This window comes from Chiloscyllium plagiosum, chromosome 40, assembly GCF_004010195.1.
Source record: "Chiloscyllium plagiosum isolate BGI_BamShark_2017 chromosome 40, ASM401019v2, whole genome shotgun sequence".
NCBI classification, from domain to species: domain Eukaryota; kingdom Metazoa; phylum Chordata; class Chondrichthyes; order Orectolobiformes; family Hemiscylliidae; genus Chiloscyllium; species Chiloscyllium plagiosum.
In genome coordinates this window covers 16,552,947-16,575,633 of record NC_057749.1, presented here as the reverse complement: position 1 = coordinate 16,575,633, position 22,687 = coordinate 16,552,947, and the positions used below count along the sequence as shown (strand labels likewise).

General features: G+C 41.0%; 2 protein-coding genes across 6 annotated transcripts in view; both read left to right on the top strand.

Annotated features, from left to right (window-relative positions):
- fes (FES proto-oncogene, tyrosine kinase) overlaps window positions 1-12,298 on the top strand; it is a 55,447-nt gene extending 43,149 nt beyond the window's left edge. For 3 of the 4 annotated variants that reach the window (XM_043680483.1, XM_043680484.1, XM_043680485.1), the window contains exons 13-19: window positions 936-989; window positions 4,135-4,253; window positions 5,078-5,172; window positions 5,888-6,011; window positions 6,804-6,961; window positions 8,140-8,262; window positions 8,684-11,904. In XM_043680483.1, coding sequence (XP_043536418.1) covers window positions 936-989; window positions 4,135-4,253; window positions 5,078-5,172; window positions 5,888-6,011; window positions 6,804-6,961; window positions 8,140-8,262; window positions 8,684-8,826 — 816 coding nt within the window. In that variant the 3' untranslated portion in view covers window positions 8,827-11,904. Of the gene's footprint in view, window positions 1-935; window positions 990-4,134; window positions 4,254-5,077; window positions 5,173-5,887; window positions 6,012-6,803; window positions 6,962-8,139; window positions 8,263-8,683 lie in introns of all 4 variants that reach the window. The other variant, XM_043680486.1, reaches the window with a different exon arrangement.
- A 3,586-nt stretch (window positions 12,299-15,884) lies between these two features.
- man2a2 (mannosidase, alpha, class 2A, member 2) overlaps window positions 15,885-22,687 on the top strand; it is a 36,168-nt gene continuing 29,365 nt past the window's right edge. The window contains exons 1-2 of one of the 2 annotated variants that reach the window (XM_043680481.1): window positions 15,885-16,299; window positions 20,522-20,776. In XM_043680481.1, coding sequence (XP_043536416.1) covers window positions 16,093-16,299; window positions 20,522-20,776 — 462 coding nt within the window. In that variant the 5' untranslated portion in view covers window positions 15,885-16,092. The remainder of the gene's footprint in view (window positions 16,300-20,521; window positions 20,777-22,687) is intronic. The other variant, XM_043680482.1, reaches the window with a different exon arrangement.

The window sequence follows — 22,687 nt, the reverse complement described above, 5'->3', positions numbered from 1 at the left end:
TCCCCCCCCCCATCTCTTACTACTGTTTGTCACACTTTGCCTCGCTCTGTCATTTTCTTGTATTCTTCCTTTTCTTGTGCTTTTTCTGTCACAGTTTTTTGCTATCACCCTCTCATGATCATTTTTAAAAAATCCAACCACCTCCTGTGCCATGTCTAATGTTCGCATGCTCTCTGTCTCATTTAATTTGTCCTAGATCCATTGCTTTCTCACATTTAACCTCTTTCTCACCCTAAATACAGGTTGTTCTGCTCTAATGCAACTTTCATCAATGCAAATTGGCTACAATGCAATTGAGGAATGGGGGTGCTATTTCTAAAACACAGACTTTTAAAATATGTGTTGACTATAACACGATTGAGTCGCCAATAATAAGTGCTGTTTTTAATGCATGATTTTTATATGGTGTGGAGTCACACAAGAACACAACCATTGCGTTATAGAAGAACTCCCTGTTCATCCTGCTCTTTCTCAAAGAACAGTCACTTCTCTCACTATATCAATTCCTCTTTCTCTTGTTCTCTGCCCTTTCCCTTCAATCTTGAAGCAATGTACTTTATTAGTTATAACCATTTAGAACTTACCACATTGAATGAAGAGGTAAAGAAACTGTCTGGTGTAGCTGTCAGCCAAACACACACAAGTCCTCGTGGTTTGATTGACTCTCCACGAAGTTAAGTGATCTGAATTTGGACTAATGGTACTGGGTGGAGATTACAGCTGGCTTAATAATTCCTGCATTAGGAACAAGAATAATTTCACAGTGGCCCCACTCCTAACCACTGTTTTACAACTGTGAATTGGGCAAAATGTTATGGTCTTTGCAGTTGACAAATTTGGAGACCCTCACAACTTAATCTTCCATATAAACACTTGAGTAAAGCACAGGAGCAACAGCTGTGACCTCTGTTCTGATACTGCACTTTTCGTTACAGGATAAATGGGTACTGGACCATGAAGATGTTCTGATAGGGGATCGCATTGGTCGGGTAAGTATCTACATGACTTACAGAATCTCATTCGCCTGGATACCTGTGCCTTCCTTTCCCAAAAGCAGTTACAAATTACAGCATTGCTTTGCAGAAAGGAAGGACCCAATGATGATCCCACAGATAAAATGCCTGCTGCTGCTGCTCACTGTCCAGCTTCACACATTGCTATGTGGGTGAAGAGAGCTGCTGGTTTGTTTGGAGCTGTCATGTATGTACACTCGGGCCCCTGAACACATTCTTGATGCCTCAGGGACTGTTCCATTACAAGATTGGAAATCATAGGAACAGAGCAGGCCATTCAGTCCCTCGAGCCTGTTCTACCATTCGTGAGATCACGGCTGATCTATGGCCTAACTCCAGATACCTGCTTTTGGCCCATACCCCTTAATATTTTTGATTAACAAAACTTTTATCCAGTTCAAATTTAAAATTAACAACTGATCTAGCATCCACTATCATTTGTGGCAGAGGGTTCCAAACAGTTACCACTCTTTGTGTGTAGAAGTGCTTCTTAGCATCTCTCCTGAATGGTTGGCCCTAATTCTCAGACTATAACCCTTAGTTCTAGAATTGCCAGCCAGTGGAAATAATTTACCTTTATCTACTCTTTTTTTTTTGTTACTGTCCTGAAGACTTTGAAAAGGGCCTAATTTGTGTAATCTTTCCTCATAAACTAATCCCTGAAGTCCAGGTATCATTATTGTAAAGCTATGTTGTCTTCCCTCTCAGGTCAATATGTCCTTCCTAAGGTGTGGTACCCAGAACCTGTTCTCAGTACTTGACGTGGGGTCTAGCTCGGGTTTTGTATAACTGCAGCATAACTTCTGCATCCTAGTACTCCTGTCCTCTAGATATAAAGGCCAGCATTCCATTAACTTTCTTGATTACTTTCTGCACCTGTTCATGACGTTTTAAGGATCAATGCACATTAAGTCACTAGTCTCCTTGGATAGCCACTGTATTTAACTGCATACCATATAGAAGGTTCTATGCTTTGTTGTTCCAAAATAAATAATCTTTCACTTACTTACATTGACCTCCATCTACCACAATCCTGCACAATCACTTATACTATCAATATCCTCATGCAATGTTATGTTGTCACCTACACTGTCTACAATGCTGCCTAACTCTGTCATCAGCAAATTTGGATATATGATTTTCTATGCCATTATCCAAGTCATTAGTAAATAATGTGAATAATTGAGACCCGAACTCAGATCCTTGTGGGACACCACTAGTCTCATCCTGCCAATTTGAGTAACTATCCATTTTCCCTACTTTGTTGTCTGCCACACAGCCAACTTCTCAGCCATGTCAGTAATTTGCTATCAGCACTGTGGATTTCTATCTTTGTTAACAGTTTCATATGTGGAACTTTATCAAATGCCTTCTGAAAGTACATATAAACAACATCGATAGACATTCCCCTTTACTACTTTAATCATCTCTTCCAAAACTTCACTGAGGTTTTTTGGGCATGACCTACCTGTCGTGAATCCTTGCTGGCTCATCCTAATTAATTAAAAAATTCAAGTTACAGACTCCAACAATTTCCCCACCATAAACGTTAGGCTTACTGGTCTGTAATTCCTTCAATTTCCTCGAACATCCTTTCTTAAAAAAAAAGTGGCATATGTAATTTTCTAATCCAGAGGGGTGACTTGTGTATCTAGGGAACTCTGAAAGATTATAGTTAGGGTGTCTACAATGTGATCCCCTAGTTCCTTTAACAACTGTCAAATGGACCCTGGGGATTTGTCACTCTTTAGTTCCATTATCAATGTTTTATTTAATGTTAATTTTATTCAATCTTTGTTCCCAATCCATTATCAATTTCCTCAGGATTTTCAGTAAACTATTGTCCTTTTCTAGTGTAAATACTGAAGCAAAGTATTTATTCAGTATGTCTGCCATTTCCCCATAGTCACTGACAATACATTCACTTCCAGTCTTCAGTGAGCCAACATTGCTCCTGACCACCACCTTTTCCTTTACCACCCTCCCTGACTTAATCTCATCTGACATGTTGCTCATGTGTATCCTAATATGCACCATATTCCCTTCACCCATTATCCTTGTGCTCTCTAACCAACATTGATCCTGAGTCAGGACCCTCAATATTAAAATTCCCATCCTTTTTTCAAATCTGCCCATGGATTCATCTATCTCTCTAACCACCTCCAAACCCTCAACACTCTCACGTTTTTGCACTATTCCAATCGAGTCGTCATCTACCAATTCTCTTCACCATTGGCAGATGTGCCTCAAATTCCCTCCTTCACCCTCATCTCCTCCTCTGTGTTGCTCTTTAAAAACTACTACTTTGACAAACATGTTATACCAAAAGAATGCTTCTTTATGTGGTTCATATATTAAATTTTGTCTAATAACAATCCTGTGGGAACTTTTACTACTTTAAAAGTGCTATCTAAATGCAAGCTATTCTTGGTGGAATGGATTTTTCTGCCTTTGAATGCATTATTTTAGCTAGTGGTGGAAGGAGAGGTGAGTGGTTGGGTGTTGATGGCTTTCATCCATCTTTCATCAGCCATAAGAAATAGGACCAGAAGTAGACCATTTGGCCCTTTGAGGATGTTCTGTCTTTCAATAAAATTATAGCTGACCTGATCATAGCCGTAACCCCACTTTCCTGTCTGTCCATCTGTCACCCTTGATTAATTTGTAGATCAAAGATCTTTCTAACTCAGGCTTGAATAGATTGGGGGACCCAGACTCCATTGCTTTTTGTGGGAGAGATTTCCAAATATTTGGAAACCAGTGGTCATTGCTTCAAAATAAGGGAACACCCATTTATTCAGAAATAGTGAGAATGTATTTTTCACAGAGAGCCATGAATCTTTGGAATTCTCTTCCTCAAATGACAATGGAAGCAGAGCTCTTGAATATTTTTAAGGCAGTGGTGGTTAGACTTCTGATCATTAAGGGAATGAAAGAATTATGAGGACAGGCAGGAATGTGGAGTAATCAGATCAGCATGATCTTATTGAATAATAGACCATGCTTATTTGTAACAACCCTTTTCAGAAAATAACTTTTTCCATAGCTCCATCTTAAATTGAAGACTCCTATTTTTAAACAATGCCCTTAATTAAACTGAACTAGAATATTTCTGATACAGGGTAACTTTGGCGAGGTGTTCAGTGGGAGGATGAGGAATGATAACACTCTGGTGGCTGTGAAGATGTGCCGTGAAAATCTGCCTGCTGATCAGAAGAATAAGTTCTTGATGGAGGCCAGGTCAGTGCTGGTGCAACTACCATAGGATCATAGTCTGAACAAATAGTGACACAAAAATAATGACAAAGTGGCAGGCTAGCTCCTTGATTAGCCCTTTATACAGTGCAGTTATCAAAGCTGCTGCAGGAGTGCCTGAGTGAAGCTATCTTAGTGATGTTTAATACAGTTTAGAACAAGGTTTGTCATTGTGTGTTCACCATCAATGGTTTAGTGCTTTACTGAAGACTGGGTCCAACAGACCAAAGAAATCTTTTACTGTTCAACACTGGAAGTGACCAATCATTGTTGCCTAGCAAAAATATAACCAATTGGAACTGTTTTAATCTGAATGGGAGACTTTATGGAGTGATCCAATAGATCTTACAGAGATAAGAGGAAACCGTCTATTTCTAGCCATCAAGGGGTCGATAACGAGTATCTAGATACAAGAGCAGACATTTAACACAGAGGAGATGAGAACCTTCCTTAGACACAAATGTCGAGTCAATGATTGAAACAGAGATTGTGTCAATACTGAAGGATAATGATTGAGCAAAGGAGGAATGAGGGATATACTTGTGACTCGATAGGTGGTGACTCTAAGTCCGAAAAACTTGATTCCAGTTGCATTCCAACACGTGTTGGCTATGAAAGGAGTGTTTGTAAGGTGGTTTAACACACTGATAAGCCCAGGAATGCTCCCATCACTCTCCTAATGTTCCTCAAAGGGAAATTAGGTGCATGAAGATAAAATACAAACAAACAGTTCTGACTGACAGTTCAGTTTCTAAAAGCTGTTAAAGAAAACAATGTTATCTTAACATTATTTCCATAACTTTTTTCAGAATCTTGAAACAGTATGATCATCCGAACATTGTCAGGTTAATAGGAGTCTGTACTCAGAAACAGCCAATTTACATCGTCATGGAGCTGGTGCAAGGTGAGAGAATTGGGCACTAGCTAACTGTGACAGAAAGTGGAGTAGATAAAGATGTTTCACCCTTCAAATCCATTTCTCACAGATTGTCCACAATCTGCTCCATCATTTCTGACATCATGGCACATTAGAACACCATTCGACCCTTCAAGTATATTCTGGCTGTCAGTAGTACAATCCATGCTCAGCTGTCCATGTTCAAATACAGCAAGTCCTGGACAATATCCATGTTATAGTTGACAAATGGCAAATAATATTTGTGGTACACAAATTCCAGGCAATGAATTTCTCCAGCAAGAGAGGGTCTAACCATCACTCCTTAACATTCAATGGGATTGTCATCCCTGAATCCCCCACTATCAACATCCTCAGGACCAAATACTGTTGCCCTGATCTAGACCAAACACCTCAACCCTTTCCTTACTCTGAATGACTCCCCATTTCCCCTATTTGGATCTGCCTCTGCGTGACTTTGTCAGTTTTCAGAAAACCTAGCCCATTTGTACTGTAAGCAGTAAAATCTGAATATTGGACCATGCTGGAAATACTCAGAAGATCAGGCAGCAGCAATGGAGAGGGAACGAGAGTTAATGTTTCAGGTCAATTACCTTATCAGAATTGTAAGATGTTAGAGATGTAATCAAAGTGTTGATTATACTAGCAAATCATTTGCACTTCAAGGAGAAAAAAACTTTTGACTAAACATTTCTCAATTTAGGAGGGGATTTCTTGACATTTTTACGCAATGAAGCAAATCATTTTAGCACAAAAGACCTGATAAAGATGGCAGAGAATGCTGCTGCTGGAATGGCCTATTTGGAAAGCAAGCGTTGCATCCACAGGTGAGTTCAGAAAAGTATTTAAAAACAGCTCTGACTATATGGTGGCATGGAGTCATGGAATGGGTTTATTGGTAATTTGATTGTTGGTATCTATCATTCTGTTTATTCCTTTATCCTGTCAGACTCCTGAAGATATTGACCTGATAGAGAAGGCTGATAGGTAGAGAATGAATTCAGATGGATTCTCTCTAGTACCTTCCCCATAATGATTGTTCTCCATCGAAGAGATTTGACATTCAAATGAAGGCTAGTTGTCCAATTACTGTAAACTTAACGGTCAACACCAGCCCTACTCTCTTGTGTGACTGCAGCCTGAAAGTAACAGTGGGAATTTAGGCAAAATCTCAATCCATTTTCCTACTCCCAGAATACTGGGAGTCAATATTAGTTTATACAGCCACTTTCTGTTGACGACCTAACTGAGGATTGTTCACAGGTCTCATCTCTGTTAGGAAAAGGATATAGAGGCACAAGAGAAGGACAATTACTTCGACTGGTGGAATTTATTAAACTTCAGAATCTTGGCTGACACTTCTGGGCAGTGCTTATGAAATGCAACACTTGGAAATGCCTTTTTTTTAGATGAGACATTAAATCTAGGCCCTGCTGTGCTCTGACAGGTGAATATAGAAGATCTCACAGCATTATTCTGAAGCAGGACAAGGGATTTCTCCCTACTGTCCTCCCTCAAACTGATACTACACAAACAGTCATGGTCCTTTAATTAACAGGTGTTTGTGTTACCTTTCTGTGCACAAACACAAATAAATGTTGATTTGGATTATATTACAGAGATCTAGCAGCCAGGAACTGCCTGGTTTCAGAGAAAAATGTTTTGAAAATCAGTGATTTTGGGATGTCTCGTGAGGAAGAAGATGGAGTATATTCCTCAACAGGAGGAATGAAGCAAATTCCAATCAAGTGGACGGCGCCTGAGGCACTCAATTACGGTACATCCTGGGTTTTACAATTCAGCAAAACCAGGGTTAATTTATTTTACTGAGGGTGAGAATGATTGTGTGAACTAAGGTATGTTAGTCTGACACTACAAAAAGTGTTCAAAAACTAACCAACCATGCAATCTGGAAAAATAATAGCATAGCGGTAGTGTAATTGGACCAACCCTGGATAATATTCTAGGGACATGGGTTCAAATCCCACCATGGCATGTTACAACACAAAGTCTTGAACCAAGACATTCTGACCCATTGATATAAATTCCATTTAAATATTGTGGTTCTGTTCGCCGAGCTGGAAATTTGTGTTGCAGACGTTTCGTCCCCTGTCTCGGTGACATCCTCAGTGCTTGGGAGCCTCCTGTGAAGCGCTTCTGTGATGTTTCCTCCGGCATTTATAGTGGTTTGTCTCTGCCGCTTCCGGTTGTCCATTCCAGCTGTCCACTGCAGTGGCCGGTATATTGGGTCCAGGTCAATGTGTTTGTTGATAGAATCTGTGGATGAGTGTCATGTCTCACTCCAATTTGTGCATGTGTGTGTGTGTGCATGCGTGCCCAAAACAAGGAGGTGATATCTTACAGTTAGAGCAATCAAGTGGGGGTAATATTGGGAAGTCTTTCTTCTCACAAAGGGAAGTGGATTGAAATCTAAAATCTCTATCTCCGCAAAAAAAACTCTGGAGGCAGGTGCAATTGAAAATTTTAAAACTAAGATGGATGGATTAGCTGATGAGATTTTGTTAAGATTAGAGTGGTGCTGAAAAAGCACAGCAGGTTAGGCAGTATCGAGGAGCAGGAAAATTGACAAACGTCGATTTTCCTGCTCCTTGGATGCTGCCTGACCTGCTGTGCTTTTCCAGCATCACTCTAATCTTGACTCTGATCTCCAGCATCTGCAGTCCTCACTTTCACCTGAGGAGATTTAGTGTTAACTGAACCAGGATTGATGGAATTAAGATGCAGATTTCACATGGCTTAATAGAGCAGAGAACAGGTTTGAGGGGTTCAAGGACCTTCTAATATTCCTAGATCAATCAACATTTGAAAAAGCAAAGGAGATTCTATAATTGAAACTTTGAGCCTAACTGAAGACAGATCATGACTGTAACAGGCCTGCTGTTCTGATACAGATTGTGCACCGTGTAAATCTCTGCCCTTGTTCATTTACCACAGGTCGGTTCACAACTGAGAGTGACATCTGGAGTTATGGGGTACTGCTATGGGAGACATTTAGTCTGGGTTCAACACCATACCCAACCATGACAAATCAACAAACTCGAGAGGAGGTTGAACAAGGTGAAAATCAATGCAAAATAATATTAAAGCAATAAGAATATATAAAAATACACTGGACACAATAAATAAGTCTTTTCCATTTAAACAAAAAAAAAGCCTGACTCCCTGGACACTTCCTCCTTTCTGTTGTTTTGGACAAAGTAGTGGCAAATTTACTCTGTATCTAATCTCATGTTGCACATGTCCCGAGAGTGTTTGGTCAAGATACTGGAAAGGCCAAAATGAGAATTGTTCCATTTTCCTGTGTTATTGGTGAGGAATGCTGTCTCCTAGTCTGAAAATTGGAGGATGTCTGTGAGGGGAGTGAGCTACCAGGTTTGCAGACTCCAGAAATAGCTCCTATAGGACACATGGAAAAACATTATTGGGAGATGGGGTAATCGACTACTGATTCACTAATAGATTTATTCCTTGTCCCTAGGCTATCGACTCGGTGCCCCTGATTCTTGCCCAGATGAGATTTACGGTATAATGTGTCGCTGTTGGCAGTATGATCCGAAGAAGCGCCCAAATTTCAGCACCATTCACCAGGAGCTTGTGACTCTCAGGAAAAAATGGAAGTGAAACTGGAAACAATTGCTTTTGTAAATCATGTTCTGACTCCCATCACTGTTAACAGAGATAGGGAGTAACACCATATATTTAAACTATTACCTGAGGGATGGCTAGCCTTTTTAGCTATGTTCATATCCAAAGAATGAATTAACAAAATATTTCCACCATCCAAACACCAAAACCACCAGGTAAGCAGCATCAACATCTCACAGGGGATTACTAGAGACTAATGATCCCTTTATGCTAACCCAAACTTTGCTTCTGATGAAATGCCAATTACAGGCATGATATTTTCCCAATCTTCCATCCCTAGTAGGAACTGGAATGAGGCCACCCACACAACTCAAAGTGCCCTTAACAGACAAGGGGAATAAAAAAAAACGTAATTCATAGGGTGTGAGCTTCACTAGCTGGGCCAGCAATTAATGTCCATTCCTAATTGCTCATGGAGGAGGTGGTGCTAGTGGTGAGCTGCCTTCTTGAACCACTGCAGCCCAACTGGTTTAGGTAGCCAGGTGATGCTGCTCAGGGGAGGGAGTTCCAGGACTTTGACTCAGTGACACTGAAGAAACGGCAATATATATCCGAGGATGGTGAGTGCCTTGGAGGGGAATTCTTAGATTCAGTTACCAATTAGCACTGTATGACAGTGTCTCTCAGGGTGGAAATTATTAATGATATCAAATGAAATCTCTCCACCAATGTTTCTGTTCCCCAGCATGTAGTCTTTACTACAAGAAGGCAATTGGATATAACTTTTAAAAGGATTTACTGTTATTTTGGAATAATTTTGAATATTTTGGTAATTTTCTTCCCATTGCTTACACATACAAATTTTATTCCATTGGCCCAAGCAAAATAGAATCATAGAATTGTTACAACACTGAGGAGGTGTTCAGCCTATTGTGTCTCGGCTGGCTCTCCAAATGAGCATCACACTAAATGCCATTCTTCTGCTTTCCTATTAAATGTCCTCCCTCCTGCAATCTCATCCAACCCACTTTTTCTACTCCCGACTGGGAGATATAGGCAACGATCCCAATCTGTTACCTCATCCTGATTGGTCATAGGACTTTGCACTTTAAGGCTACTCAACTGTGAAGGTATACCAGTCATTCACCCCACTCTGCCCCCACTTAAGAGTGTACCGCCCCAGTCAAACTTCCCACCTGCCACTGTCCTTGGAGTAGGTCGCGCCCGGGCGCTTCCGACCAGAAGTGAGAGCCCCTCAGGGCTTGCCTCCCCGCCTCACCGGGTAAGCGAAAAAAACGATTAGTGGTATTTCACCGGCGGCTGAAGCCTCCCACTTATTCTCCACCTCTCATGTCTCTTCACAGTGCCAGACTAGAGTCAAGCTCAACAGGGTCTTCTCTCCCCGCTAATTCTGCCAAGCCTGTCCCCTTGGCTGCGGTTTTGCTAGATAGTAGGTAGGGACAGTGGGAATCTCATTCATCCATTCATGCGCGTCGCTAATTAGATGATGATGCATTTGGCTATTATCTCTCTCACCATCTGAACGGATTGTGTCCATTTCGAGTTTTTTCTCATTACTCGTCGACGTAAAAGACACCCTTATCTCGCTAACCACGGCCAGATGATGTTAAGGGAACGGGAATATTCACTGTAAAGCAGAGACCAAGCGAGGATTCAGCTAGGATTATTCAACTAACAAATTACTTCTCTAGCTCATCACCTGTTGTGTTGGCAAGTGCAGTTTTAATTTTATTCACCCTAACTACTCTCCACCTTTACTGTGAGCTAAAAAACAAAAACCTTTATTACCAAAATTATTATAAAATTTAAAATTCTAAAATAAGTTAAAATTCTACCTAAAATTAACATTATTTAATTAATTTTTAAATCGATTGTTTTAGTAATGTCCAAAATAGAGAAGCTAAAAGAGTCCATTATGAATCCATAAAAATTCTTAACAACTCGAGGGTCAGGGATATAACCAGGTTTGTGATGTGTTGAGCAAATATCTTATACTTTTCGATCCTGAAATCCTTCATCAGGTCACTGTTCTTGTTGAACCATTTACCTCGGGACCCCATCACGAATCCATAAAAAGAAATATTGGTTCCTTTAATAGAATCCATGATTTCTTTCTCTAAATGTTTACATTTCTCCACCTTCTCCTCCCAAGCCTGCTCTGGCGAATTTTCTTGGTTTTCCATCCAAATTGTGACATCCACAACAATAATACGATTGTCTTTCTTAAATATAATGTGTGATCCAGAGTTTTCCTGTATTGTCCTTTATACGAGGTTCAATATATGTGGTCCATCCTTTAGTTTTAACGTATTTAATTAGTTCCTCAGCAATCCTATTGTGTCTTTTAATGCGCATATTTTTCACATACAGGCACCAGCCCGATATGTGGGCGATTGTCTCGATGGCATTGTTGCACCTCCTACAATTCTTGGTGTTAAAGGGCGTTCCGTATGATAACTATGATCTAGTTGGGTACAAATTTGTTTGTAAGAGGATTGTATTTATTACTTTTGATGTTTTCATATAATGCATCTTATTTAACCAATTATTAGAGATTTGATCATTTTTAAAATAATGAATGCCTGCCGTCTGGCTAGGCAGAGCCATTCATTTTTGCAATTCCACATTTCTCCATTTCGAATAATTTTTACAGCAATACTCTTCAATCCCCTCGATATCCTCATTCTCACCATCGTTCACTCTTCCTTCTAATTGGCTATTACAGAATGGATTCCAAATTTCTTTCAAAATTTTCAAATTGCTCAATTCCTTGTTAAACTGGAAAAGTTTGTCATTGCCAAACCTGATTGCAAACAATTCTAATGTCCATGCTAACTGATGTTGAATTATTTTGGAATTAATTACAGTAGCGCCTCGATTTATTAATTTAATCCGTTCTGGGACCCAGTTCGCGAACTGAATCAATTTTTCCCATTGTTCAGATAGCGTTCACAGCGCACGCTCCAAAGACGAACTGCGCATGCATCAAAGATGAACTGAATGAGATCACGCGGGGCCTGAGAGCTTTTGCGTTCAACAAGCGCATAGGAAAGCAGAACAATGAAACCACGTCGTCGCACACGGGCTTTTTGCGCTCATACCTTCGCTCGTACCTTGAATTTTGTATGTATGTTGAAGCAAAATTTTATGTACAATCCTGTTCGTAAACCAATTTGTTCGTGAACGGGGTCGTTTGTATGTCGAGTCGCTACTGTATCTCCTTTGTTCAAACTGCAACCTTCAGGGATGTTCAAAATATGGCCCCAGACCCTTCAATCCTAGCAAACCAGTTCAGGCAGCTTTGTTACATTCGTGCTTAGGTTGCTTGAACTATTTAGATTTTAAAGTGCTGAAGATTATAAAAGATCTGTTTTTAATTCCATTTAGCTTATTGATGTCAAAATCAGAACACAGGTGGGCGGCACGGTGGCACAGTGGTTAGCACTGCTGCCTCACAGCGCCAGAGACCCGGGTTCAATTCCCGACTCAGGCGACTGACTGTGTGGAGTTTGCACATTCTCCCCGTGTCTGCGTGGGTTTCCTCCGGGTGCTCTGGTTTCCTCCCACAAAGATGTGCGGGCTAGGTGAATTGGCCATGCTAAATTGCCCGTAGTGTTAGGTTAATAGGGGTAAATGTAGGGGTATGGGTGGGTTGCGCTTCGGCGGGTCGGTGTGGACTTGTTGGGCTGAAGGGCCTGTTTCCACACTGTAAGTAATCTAATCTAATCTAATCTAGGTCTGTTTGCATGTGTTGAAATTTTATGGGAACATGACTGAAACTTGGTGGCCTCCTAATTATTTTTGTTCTTTCATGGAATGTGACTTTGCACGTTGCTGGCTAGGCCAGCTTTTATTACTCATTAGAAGGTGGTGGTGAGCTACCTTGGAACTGCTGCAGTCATGTGGTCTCTGGCAAGCTTTGTGGCAATTTGGGATATGGTGATAGAAATTTCAAATCCACTGCCATTTGCATTCCACTGTGAAAATGCACCACAGAAATATTTACCAAGTATTGCTGTGTAATAAAGCTTAAGTTGGACTATAAATTATTTAGCTTTTACATGGAAATGGTTTATTGTAGTGTAGAGTGAAATAAATTGCAATGGACTAATTAGTTATTTTGTTCTCTAAGTTGATATCTAATGCTTTTGAGAACTGAGATATGAGTTATTAACCTCTACTTCAGACCAGTTATACTGATAAAATGGAGTGGATTGAGAGTCTCCACTTCAGTGATCAGATACACTTCAGGGAGACCATTCAGCCCATCTATCAGAGAGGTGCTACATTTCTGCATCAGGTTCAACTCTTTGTTCAAGAAGCTCTAGAACATCTACCATGACCTAACAAACAGGCCTTTCATGAAGGCTAAAATCACCTCTAATAAACTCATCATTATTTGTAATAAGTGGCTGGATGTAAATAGTTGCTTTGTTTCACTATAATCCAAAAACCAATTTACTGTTTGTGAGGTCCTTTAGGCAGTGCACATGACAAGTTAATGTGGCAATGAAGCAATGTAGATTTTACACTTGATAAACTACCAGAGTGTAAAGTAAGTATCAAAAAAAAATCCTAGGTAATGCTAAAGTGAAGCACAACAAGATATTTCCCAAGAGATTCTCTCTCTGTTTGTCAAATTGGTTGTGATACCAATTTCAGGCTATTTACAACCTAGATTCGCAGGAACAAAACAAGAAGCAAACCATTGAGTTCACCTGAGGGGTGTTGAATGACTGAATAATGCTCCATGCATCTACAACATATTTTTAAAAATCTCATGTCTATATCCACGTTTTCATTTTTCCTTCTAAATTCTTATGTTCACACTGATAATGGAAAACATCTATGTAAACTGTCAGATTGTAACTGTCCTCCATCGGTGAGAGGGTATTGCAGAGTCATCACAATCAGACAAACCTGCAGTTACCCTCCTAAACATGATCATAAGACTTTATGATAGAAAGATAAAAATGACTTTAAAATTGTGATTGAATTAGATAGACTCGCCTTGATCCAGATATCCTGGAACTGCTATACTAAAAGACAGCACTTGGACATGTGTGCATTGGTATGGGAAATTAACTAGTACATGTGTGTTAACCCAATCCTCAGTCATTTACAAACAACTTCCGAGTGTTTGTCTGCAAATCAACAGTCATAGCATACAGGCCTATTGTTGTCAGCACACTCCTGTACTGCAGTGAGACCTGGTCTGTGCATTAACAATACATTAGAGAGTGAAAAAAAATTCCCTCAGCCACATTTTTGCTGGATCCTCCAGATTCAATCTGAGCACTATTGAACAAACGCTAGTGTCCTACTTGAAGTCAGCACTCTGAGTACTCAAGGAGAAAGTGAGGTCTGCAGATGCTGGAGATCAAAGTTGAAACTTTATTGCTGGAACAGCACAGCAGGTCAGGCAGCATCCAGGGAACAGGATGCTTCCTGAAGAAGGGCCTGTGCCCAAAACGTCGAATCTCCTGTTCCCTGGATGCTGCCTGACCTGCTGTGCTGTTCCAGCAATAAAGTTTCAACTCTGAGTACTCAAGCAAAACTCCTGAAAAATTAACTTGACAATGTATCCAAATGGCTGAAAGGTATCTCCCCTGCTAGGTCCTGTTTTTTCAACTCCCCTGTAGTCAACCTTCCAGGGAAGAACAAAGGAAATGTTTAAAGAAGGCACCACAGTTATCTTTGAAAGTGTGCCAGCATTTCCTTAATGGCTAAGAGGAGCTTCTTCCCAATTTAACTCAGGAAAAGCTAGAGCTTCAAACTGTGTTACACTTTGAGTCCAAACACCTTCATGAGGAAGCAGAATGGCAGTAGAGAAGAAAGGGAAATGAAGCAAATCCTGCACTCTCCTATTTGGATCAAGGTCCTCATAGGATTTCTGCCCCAAAGATCTTCAGGTCGAGGATGCGTCTGGTCAATCCCACAAAGACCCATTGCAGAATGTCATGAATCATAGAGATGTGTAGCATGGAAAGAGACCCTTCAATCCAACTCGTCCATGGCAACCAGATTTTCAAAATTAATCTAATCCCATTTGCCAGCATTTGCTCAATATCCCTCTAAACCCTTCCTATTCATGTACCCATCCAGATGCCTTTTAAATGGTGTCTCTGGCACTTCCTGTCTGTGTGAAAAAGTTGCCCTTAGGTCTCTCTTAAATCTTTCCCCTCTCACCTTAAACCTATGCTCTCTAGTTTTGGACTCCCTTACCCTGGAGAAAACACCTTGACTATTCACCCTATCCATGCCCCTCATGATTTTATAAACTCCTTAAGGTCACTCCTCAGCCTCCCCCTATAGCTCAAACCTAGACTGAGGGACAGCTACTGATTAACTCTATCCTACATAATGGGCATTAGCCAAAGGTAAAAATCACACAACACCAGGTTATAGTTCAACAGTTTTAATTGGAAGCACTAGCTTTCGGAGTGCTGTTCCTACATCAGGAGTGTGATAACGACGTGACGAAGGAGCAGTGCTGTGAAAGCTAGTGCTTCCAATTAAACCAGTTGGACTATAACCTGGTATTGTGTGATTTTTTACAAAAACTTTGTACACCCCCGTCCAACACCGGCATCTCCAAATCATGACCGGCATTAACCAAGGTTCAGTGGGTAAGATTCCTGCTCCTCAGTTCGGACTGATCGTAGGTCAGAAACAAGGACAGAAAATATTCCCGATGAGGTTACGAAGGGGGTGTTGTACTGTCAGAAGTGCCATCTTTTCGCTGAGACACGGAACTGAGACTCCAATTGCTTGTGATTGTCCATGGTACTGTTATCAATGCTGAGTTCTTCCTTGTGGCCTGCCCGTAATTATCTTCCCAGGAAACTATATTAAAAGAATTACCTGGTCATTTTTCGTTTGATTGTTGTGAAATTCGCTGTACGTAGATCGGCCATTTCGTTTGCTATAATAATTACATAATCGAAAAAAAAAACTTCTATTAGCAGTCTTATCCTTCGAGATAGCCCGGGATGGTGCGCGGCGTTAGGTAAATGCAAGTCCTGTCAGTTAAAGAGCATCTCCTGCAAACCGATAGGGGCGCGAGGCTGGGTTCTTAGTACGCAGTCTCGGTGCCGGCCCCAACAGAAGTCGCGTCGCTGAGGTGACGGGGTGTCCGTGTCTCCAGGCCTCGAGACCGCGTCTGTCCTGAGCCCGGGCGCGGTGACACAGGGAGCAGCCTGGTGGCCTGGCCTCGAGCTGTAGGGGAGCCTCTGGGGCTTGCGGGGGGGAAACCATGCTGCTGCGAGGCTGGGTGCTGGTATGCGGCCGTTGAGACCGGGCCCGCGGGGTGGAGGCGGCGGCGGCGGGAGTGCGGGAAGCCGGGACACCCGCAGGATGAAGCTGAAGAAGCAGGTGACGGTGTGCGGCGGCGCCATTTTCTGCGTGGCCGTTTTCTCGCTTTACCTGATGCTGGACCGCGTACAGCACGAACCGGAGCGGCGGCAGAGCGGAGTCAGCTTCCCCAGGGTAAGAACGACCTTTCTCCCGCCCCCTCCCCCAGGGGGAGGGAGGAGACTTCCCACCCCCCGAGAAAGAGTAGGAGAGGGCGACCTGTGATGGGGATGTTGGAGTCGGGAGGGAGTGGAGGGAAACCCTCAGGGGAAGGAGAGGATGAAGACCCCCCCCGCCCCCAAGAGGGCAGGGAGCAGCGGAGCAGGAGTGGGAAAGGTGACAAGACCCCGGGAGAAGAGACGAAGAAGTATCTTCAGGATGAGGGAAAGATTGTTCCTGGAGCTGAGAGCCAGAGTGTGAGTGAGATCCTCCCCCCCACAGCCTCCTCTCGGGCGGTGTGGTAAAGAAATCAGACCACCGTCAGCAGGGAGGATGTGAAAAAAGGAGATGCTGAGAGAGTTACGGAGTTTGGAAGGGGAATGTCACAGAGAAAGGAGCGAGGGAGATCTAGGCTGGATGGGATTGGAGATATAGGGATGAATGTAAGGACATGAATTGAGTTGAATTTATTGTCACGTGTACCGAGGCACAATGAAAAGCTTTGTCTTGCGAGCAATACAGGTAGATCACATAGTTAAGTAGCGTAGATAGTAAATAATAGGTAAACAGCGGTAAAAACAAAAACACAGGTACAGGCAAATGTTAAGAGTTTATGAGACCATTCTGTATTCTTACAACATTAGGGTAGAAACTGTTACGAAACCGTCTGGTGTATGTGTTCAGGCTTCTGTACCTTCTCTCCTGAGAAACCAGCATGGCTGCAGTGTGGTGAGATAGCAAGGAGACCTTGGGGAAAAATGGGACATGGAGATCTAAGACTCTGTCACAGTATCCCAGGATGTATTTGGGAGCAGGACTGGCTCAGCATTAGGAATGTTTTCAGCAGCAGTTTGCAGTAAGTCTCCATGGAGGCCAGTGTTGAATAACATAATTAAAGTGTGGTTTTTTTTACATGTTTTTAATATTAATCAACTGCTTAAATATGTCAACAATATTTTGTATAGCAACCTGTTGTGATTAACATTGCTCTGCCTAAAAGGCACTCTGGCACAGGTTCAGTAGTACAAAAGGTTTGGATTAATAGTTGATGTGGAAAACTTTCTCTGGCAATGGGAAAAGGCCAAGTGGAATTTTTGGCTCTGAGCTGGCAGGACCTGGTGGACTGAAGTAGTTCCTGTGCTGTATCATTCTTGCAATGCAATATTTGGTATGTTTATAGTGCAAAGTCTTTCTTATTGAGAGAGTAAACAGATGAAGTTTGTAAATATTGTTATCTGATTAGTGCATCGCCAGTAGCAATTTCTTACCTTTTAAACCAAAGTTGCAAATGCTGTAAGACAGCTCATTTCACCAGGAGTGTAAAACAATTCTGAACTCTAATTAAAACTTGAGGAAAGCAAAGGAATGATGGCATACGCAGTATCATTGCAGTATTCCTCAGATAAAGGAAAATATTTCTTCTTTCCCCATTTATTTTCTTTTTGTTTTGCCTTTCCCTGAAGTTTAGAATGAGATAATACACCTAATAAAACTGTCCAAGTGCTGATTCTCTTATAACTCTGAGCCTTGCGGGCATTGTGTATGGGCCCCAGCTTGCTGTAGAGTATTGGGCTGCTTTTACTTGTTGACTTAGGTGTGTTATGTATACATATCTGTCCATGGCATCTGACAAGATCACATAAGATTTGAAATGAGTGTGACTCAGTGCTTCATTATGTGGGCCATTTATCCTTGAACCTTAGCAACACAGTTGCAAAGGTGCACTGTATTAACAAAACAGTTGGTCCTTCGCTAATGTAATGACACAAACAGTGGCACTTCAATAAATCTGTTAGTACAGGATGTCCTTAAATAAAAATGGTTGTACTTTAACAGTTGTAAAAACACTCTTGCCTTCAGTGTTTCTGATATAGATTTGTACACCCATTATCACACTGTAATAATGCATGATGAGCCTCAAGTTTCCAACTGTCACCAATTCTCAGACAATTTTCACCCACCTTCCACCCTCCTATACTTTGTCTATGTGAACACTGTGTGATCTGACAGTAAATTTCAACGGACTGAGTAGGAGGTATTACGACTTGGGAGTTACTGCGTAACTAATTTTACCTAATGTGCGCTGAGGCTAGTTTTCATATCAGATTGATGCATCACAATCCAGGAACTGAGTTGTGTTCCAGCCCGTATTGTTTGTGCTGCACCAAGCATGACTTTACGAATCAGGTGTTGATGCTGATGTCCATTATTATATTCCAGGTTCAGCATTTTGTTGTCCTGGTGTTCACCCTAATGAATTTACTCTTCATGCAGTGGAGCCGATATCCAATTTTCATACTGTACTGGCTTTGTGTAATTAAATGTTTGTTTGAGAGTCTGAATAATCACACTGCTGATTTTTTTTAACGTAGCAAATTGCTGTGGATAATGTATAGGAAAGGTAAGAGATTAGTTAATGTAGCTGTCCCTCATGCTGTCTGTTAAATGGACCAGAATTATTCACAAATTGAAACTTGTCAGTCAGCTGGAACACATCTTCATCTATGTAGACCTCTCTCAAAGTTCTGTGATCTGTATTGTCCGTCCTTCCTTTGGAACACCTACTTCTAATTTTCCTCTCCAGGGAAGTACGTCTGACCTTTCATTTGTATTCATAGCTAACAGATTCAGTGTTCTTCAAAGTACTACCCACTTACTGAATCAGAATGATACAGCACAGGAGGCCCTTTTGTGCCTAAAAGCGCTGTGCAATTAGCTGAGTTGATGAGCCAATGCCCATAGTGCAAAGGGTAATTAAAAGTAGATGTTCAGAATAGCTAAATGCCAATGGGAGGGTTGTAGCAAGATGAAGCATTTTAGCCACAGTGGGTGAGTGAGCTAATATGAAATGCAAAAATGTTTGGAGCATAGCAAGTTTGAGGGAGGGATTGGAAGAAGGTACTGATCATGGTGTAGGTTACTCTGTGCTGTAGTCATTGAGGTTCAGTTAGCATTCCCATAATACAAGCTGTCCCACCAGTGCAGAAATCGATGAATAACAACCATGCAGCCAAGGTGTTCTGTATTAGCAGGCTTCTGTGATTAAAACCGTACCTTTTGTCTTCTGCATTTTGAACTGTAGATGCTTTCAGTGCTAATTGTGGCCTATTGCCAAGTGTCAGCCAATGACACTTTACTCTTTTATTTTAAGACCTTGAAATTGTCAGGGTGCTGACATGGTTTACATGGACATGAGCGATTACACTGCGTTCAGCTGTCAGTGTGACTAATTCTAAAATCTGTTAACAACAAATCAATTAAGTGTCAGATTTTTTGAAATAAATTTGTGTAGTCACATTGAATAAATTTTCATTTTAAGGTGGATGGTTTATTGCAAAAACTACCTAGACATAGATGTTTCTCCAGGTCAAAAAAAATGTATATGTGGTAATTTTGGACCTTGGTGAATTCTAAAAGTGATGGAGGATGGGGGACGAATATCACGCTTAAAATTTTAAAACAAATCAACTAAACAGTTCCTGCATTGAATCATTTTTGGTGAAGTACTGAATAGGAGAGGATATTGGATGAAGTTGAGGATGGTGATATGTCATATCATGGTGTATTTTGATGAAGTAGACAAATGACATTTTAAGGCAACAGAGTTTAATTGATGTAAAGAGTGGCAGGTCATTTGGAGTTTAGTTACCTCTGGTGAAATAAACAGTAGGTTGGGAAAAGCTTGTGAATTTCAGGTACTAGCTGGGACCTACTGCACATGAAGTGTATAGGTAGAATGCTTGGAAATTTAATTGAGTATCTTGTCTGATTTTTAGACGTGCCATATTAGATTTTTGCTGTGAACTGACAGTTGTATAGAGTTCTGCCACAGAATATTCTCTCCAGTATTCTTTCTTGGATCCATAGACTTTGCAGTTAAGTATATTCAAGACCGAGATTTTAAATCACTAAGTAAATTAAGGATCATGGGATAAAGCAGGAAAGTGGAGTTGAGGATTTTCTGGTCAGTCATTATCTCATTGAAGGTGGGATATACTTGATGGGCTGAGTCGCTTACTTCTCCAACATCTCATAGCTCAGGGGCCTGAGTCCAATGACTATTGTTGGAACATTTTGGGTAGTTGTCCAATAGGTTTTCTTTTCAACCATTCTAAATGGTACCAAGCTGGGAGAGTAAAATATATGTCAAATCCCCGAGTAATCTTTTCTTGACTTTTTGTTTTGGTTTCCAATGCAGAGTCAAATTTCAGTGCTGCAGAATCGCATTGAGCAGTTGGAGCAGCTTTTGGAAGAAAATCACCAGATAATCAGTCACATTAAGGACTCTGTGCTGGAGCTGACAGAAAATGCCGGTGGTTTCGCTGGCCTGCTTGCTTACCAAGGAAATGGCTCCTGGGCTTTTCCTGGAGGCAATCACCCAACCTTTCTGACTGTGTTGCCACAGGATTGTCAGTTAGCTCTTGGGAATAAAGGACAACAAACAGACCTGCAGGTAAGAAAACATGATAAAGCATTGGGGCAACATATTTCTTTTGGATTGTATTTACTAATCTGCATGGATCAATGACATTGTCTTAATTAAACCCCTTCTGACATGATGCAATTCCTATTGTGACAAAAGAAAGAATCATCTTAATGTAAGACTGACAGCTTTCACCATGACTGCAATTTTTCATCCAGGTGTCATAATCCTTTAAGATTTCCTCCACTTCACCACCCCTTTACCACTACCATTGCCAAACCACCACTACCCAACCCCACTTAGGCCTTCCCTGAGGTTTGATTAATGCTACATGCCATGCAGTTTTCTGGTTCAGGCACCCCCAGTCCCTGGCAATCAGCCACTCTGCAGCAGATGAAATGGTGAATGTCAGTTTTGTGAAAATGCAAGAAATCATGTTGCATGCAAAGTTTTGGGTGGGAACCTTAAATGCCAGCTGGGTGCAGTTGGTTGCGATTTAATTTATTGAACGTCATGGATTCAATCCCCACTCTAGGACTTGGACCCAATCAAGACTGGCATTTCAGTGTAATACTGAGGTGATGTTACACTTTTGGAGATGTTTTTCATTTAGGTCCTGTCTACTACTTAAGTTGTGCATAAAAGCTCCAATAGAAATGTTTGAAGAGTGTGGTTATGTTCTCCTAATTAACATTCTCTAACTGATTAGTAGTGCTCTTTGTGGAACCCTCCTTGTTGTGATATGGCTGCTATATTTATTTACGTAAGTGGTTAAAGTTCTGGTTGTAAAGCACATTGAGAACATGACAAATTATATATTAATAAAAGTTTGTTCTTGGAAATACTCCCAATATCTTCTGGTATATGCAGAGGGCCTGAAGATGTGTGAAGGAGATAATTGGATCAATAAAATAGATGTCCTGTTCCAAGCTGCATCAGTGAGAAGCAGCAATGTCATGGCAATACCATCACCTTGAAACTCAGTTCCCAGTCCTGCACCATGCTGATCTGTACTTCACCATTCATTCATCACTGCATCAATACTTGGAAATTCATTCCTAATATCACTGCAGCAGCTCCATACCTCAGGGCTTTGGGAAGTTCAGGAAGACAGCTTGTCACCACTCCTCCTGCCTTTCTCCAATAAAAGTAGCCTCACCAGTATCTCTCAACATCCACCACAAATCTATTTACAAAACTAAATATAATAGCTGGGATTTGTTGGGATGAACTGTTAGTTCGTTCTTTCTGATGAAGACTGCTTTCCTGGTGCACATGTATTTTGTGATAATATGAATGCATATAATGTGTTATCAATTACATTGAACGTCATCTGAGTAACCTGCTCTCTTGGTCAGGTACTTGAGTATATAGGCACTAATGCAGATTAAAGGAACCTTGATAACCCAGCACTCGGAAGCAACCTTTTGTGGTTGGTTTGTAACCAGATACCTGATTCAAATGATGTAATCTCTATATGACTTGCTCTTCAGATCTGTAATGTTTCGTCTGGTTACTGTTCTTGTGAAATCTGGGTTTGTGGTTTGAAGTTCCGCATCGTAAAGTGTATCCATATTTACTGAAGTATTATTCACTTTATATTTCTGTCAGTAGTAATTTAAAATAAATAAGGTTAAGTGCAGAACATCTAAAATAAAAGTTGTCAATCCTATATATTCCGAATGTGCCCTTCAGTGTGTAACCAGTTCAGCTGAGGTTGTGCAATTGTCTTTTACCAATATGAGTTGCTTTAATTTTTAAAAAAATTTATAGAATGTGAAATGTGTTCATTAATGACAAGCTCAAGATAAGACTAATAATCCAGAGTACTGTGAATGTGTCCTTGGGGAGGTGAAATCTGCAAAACTGCTCAAACTTTTTCATTTTAAGTTGTCATTAGTGCTGCCTTCTGGGTACAGCTTTTATTTGGAGTTATCTCTG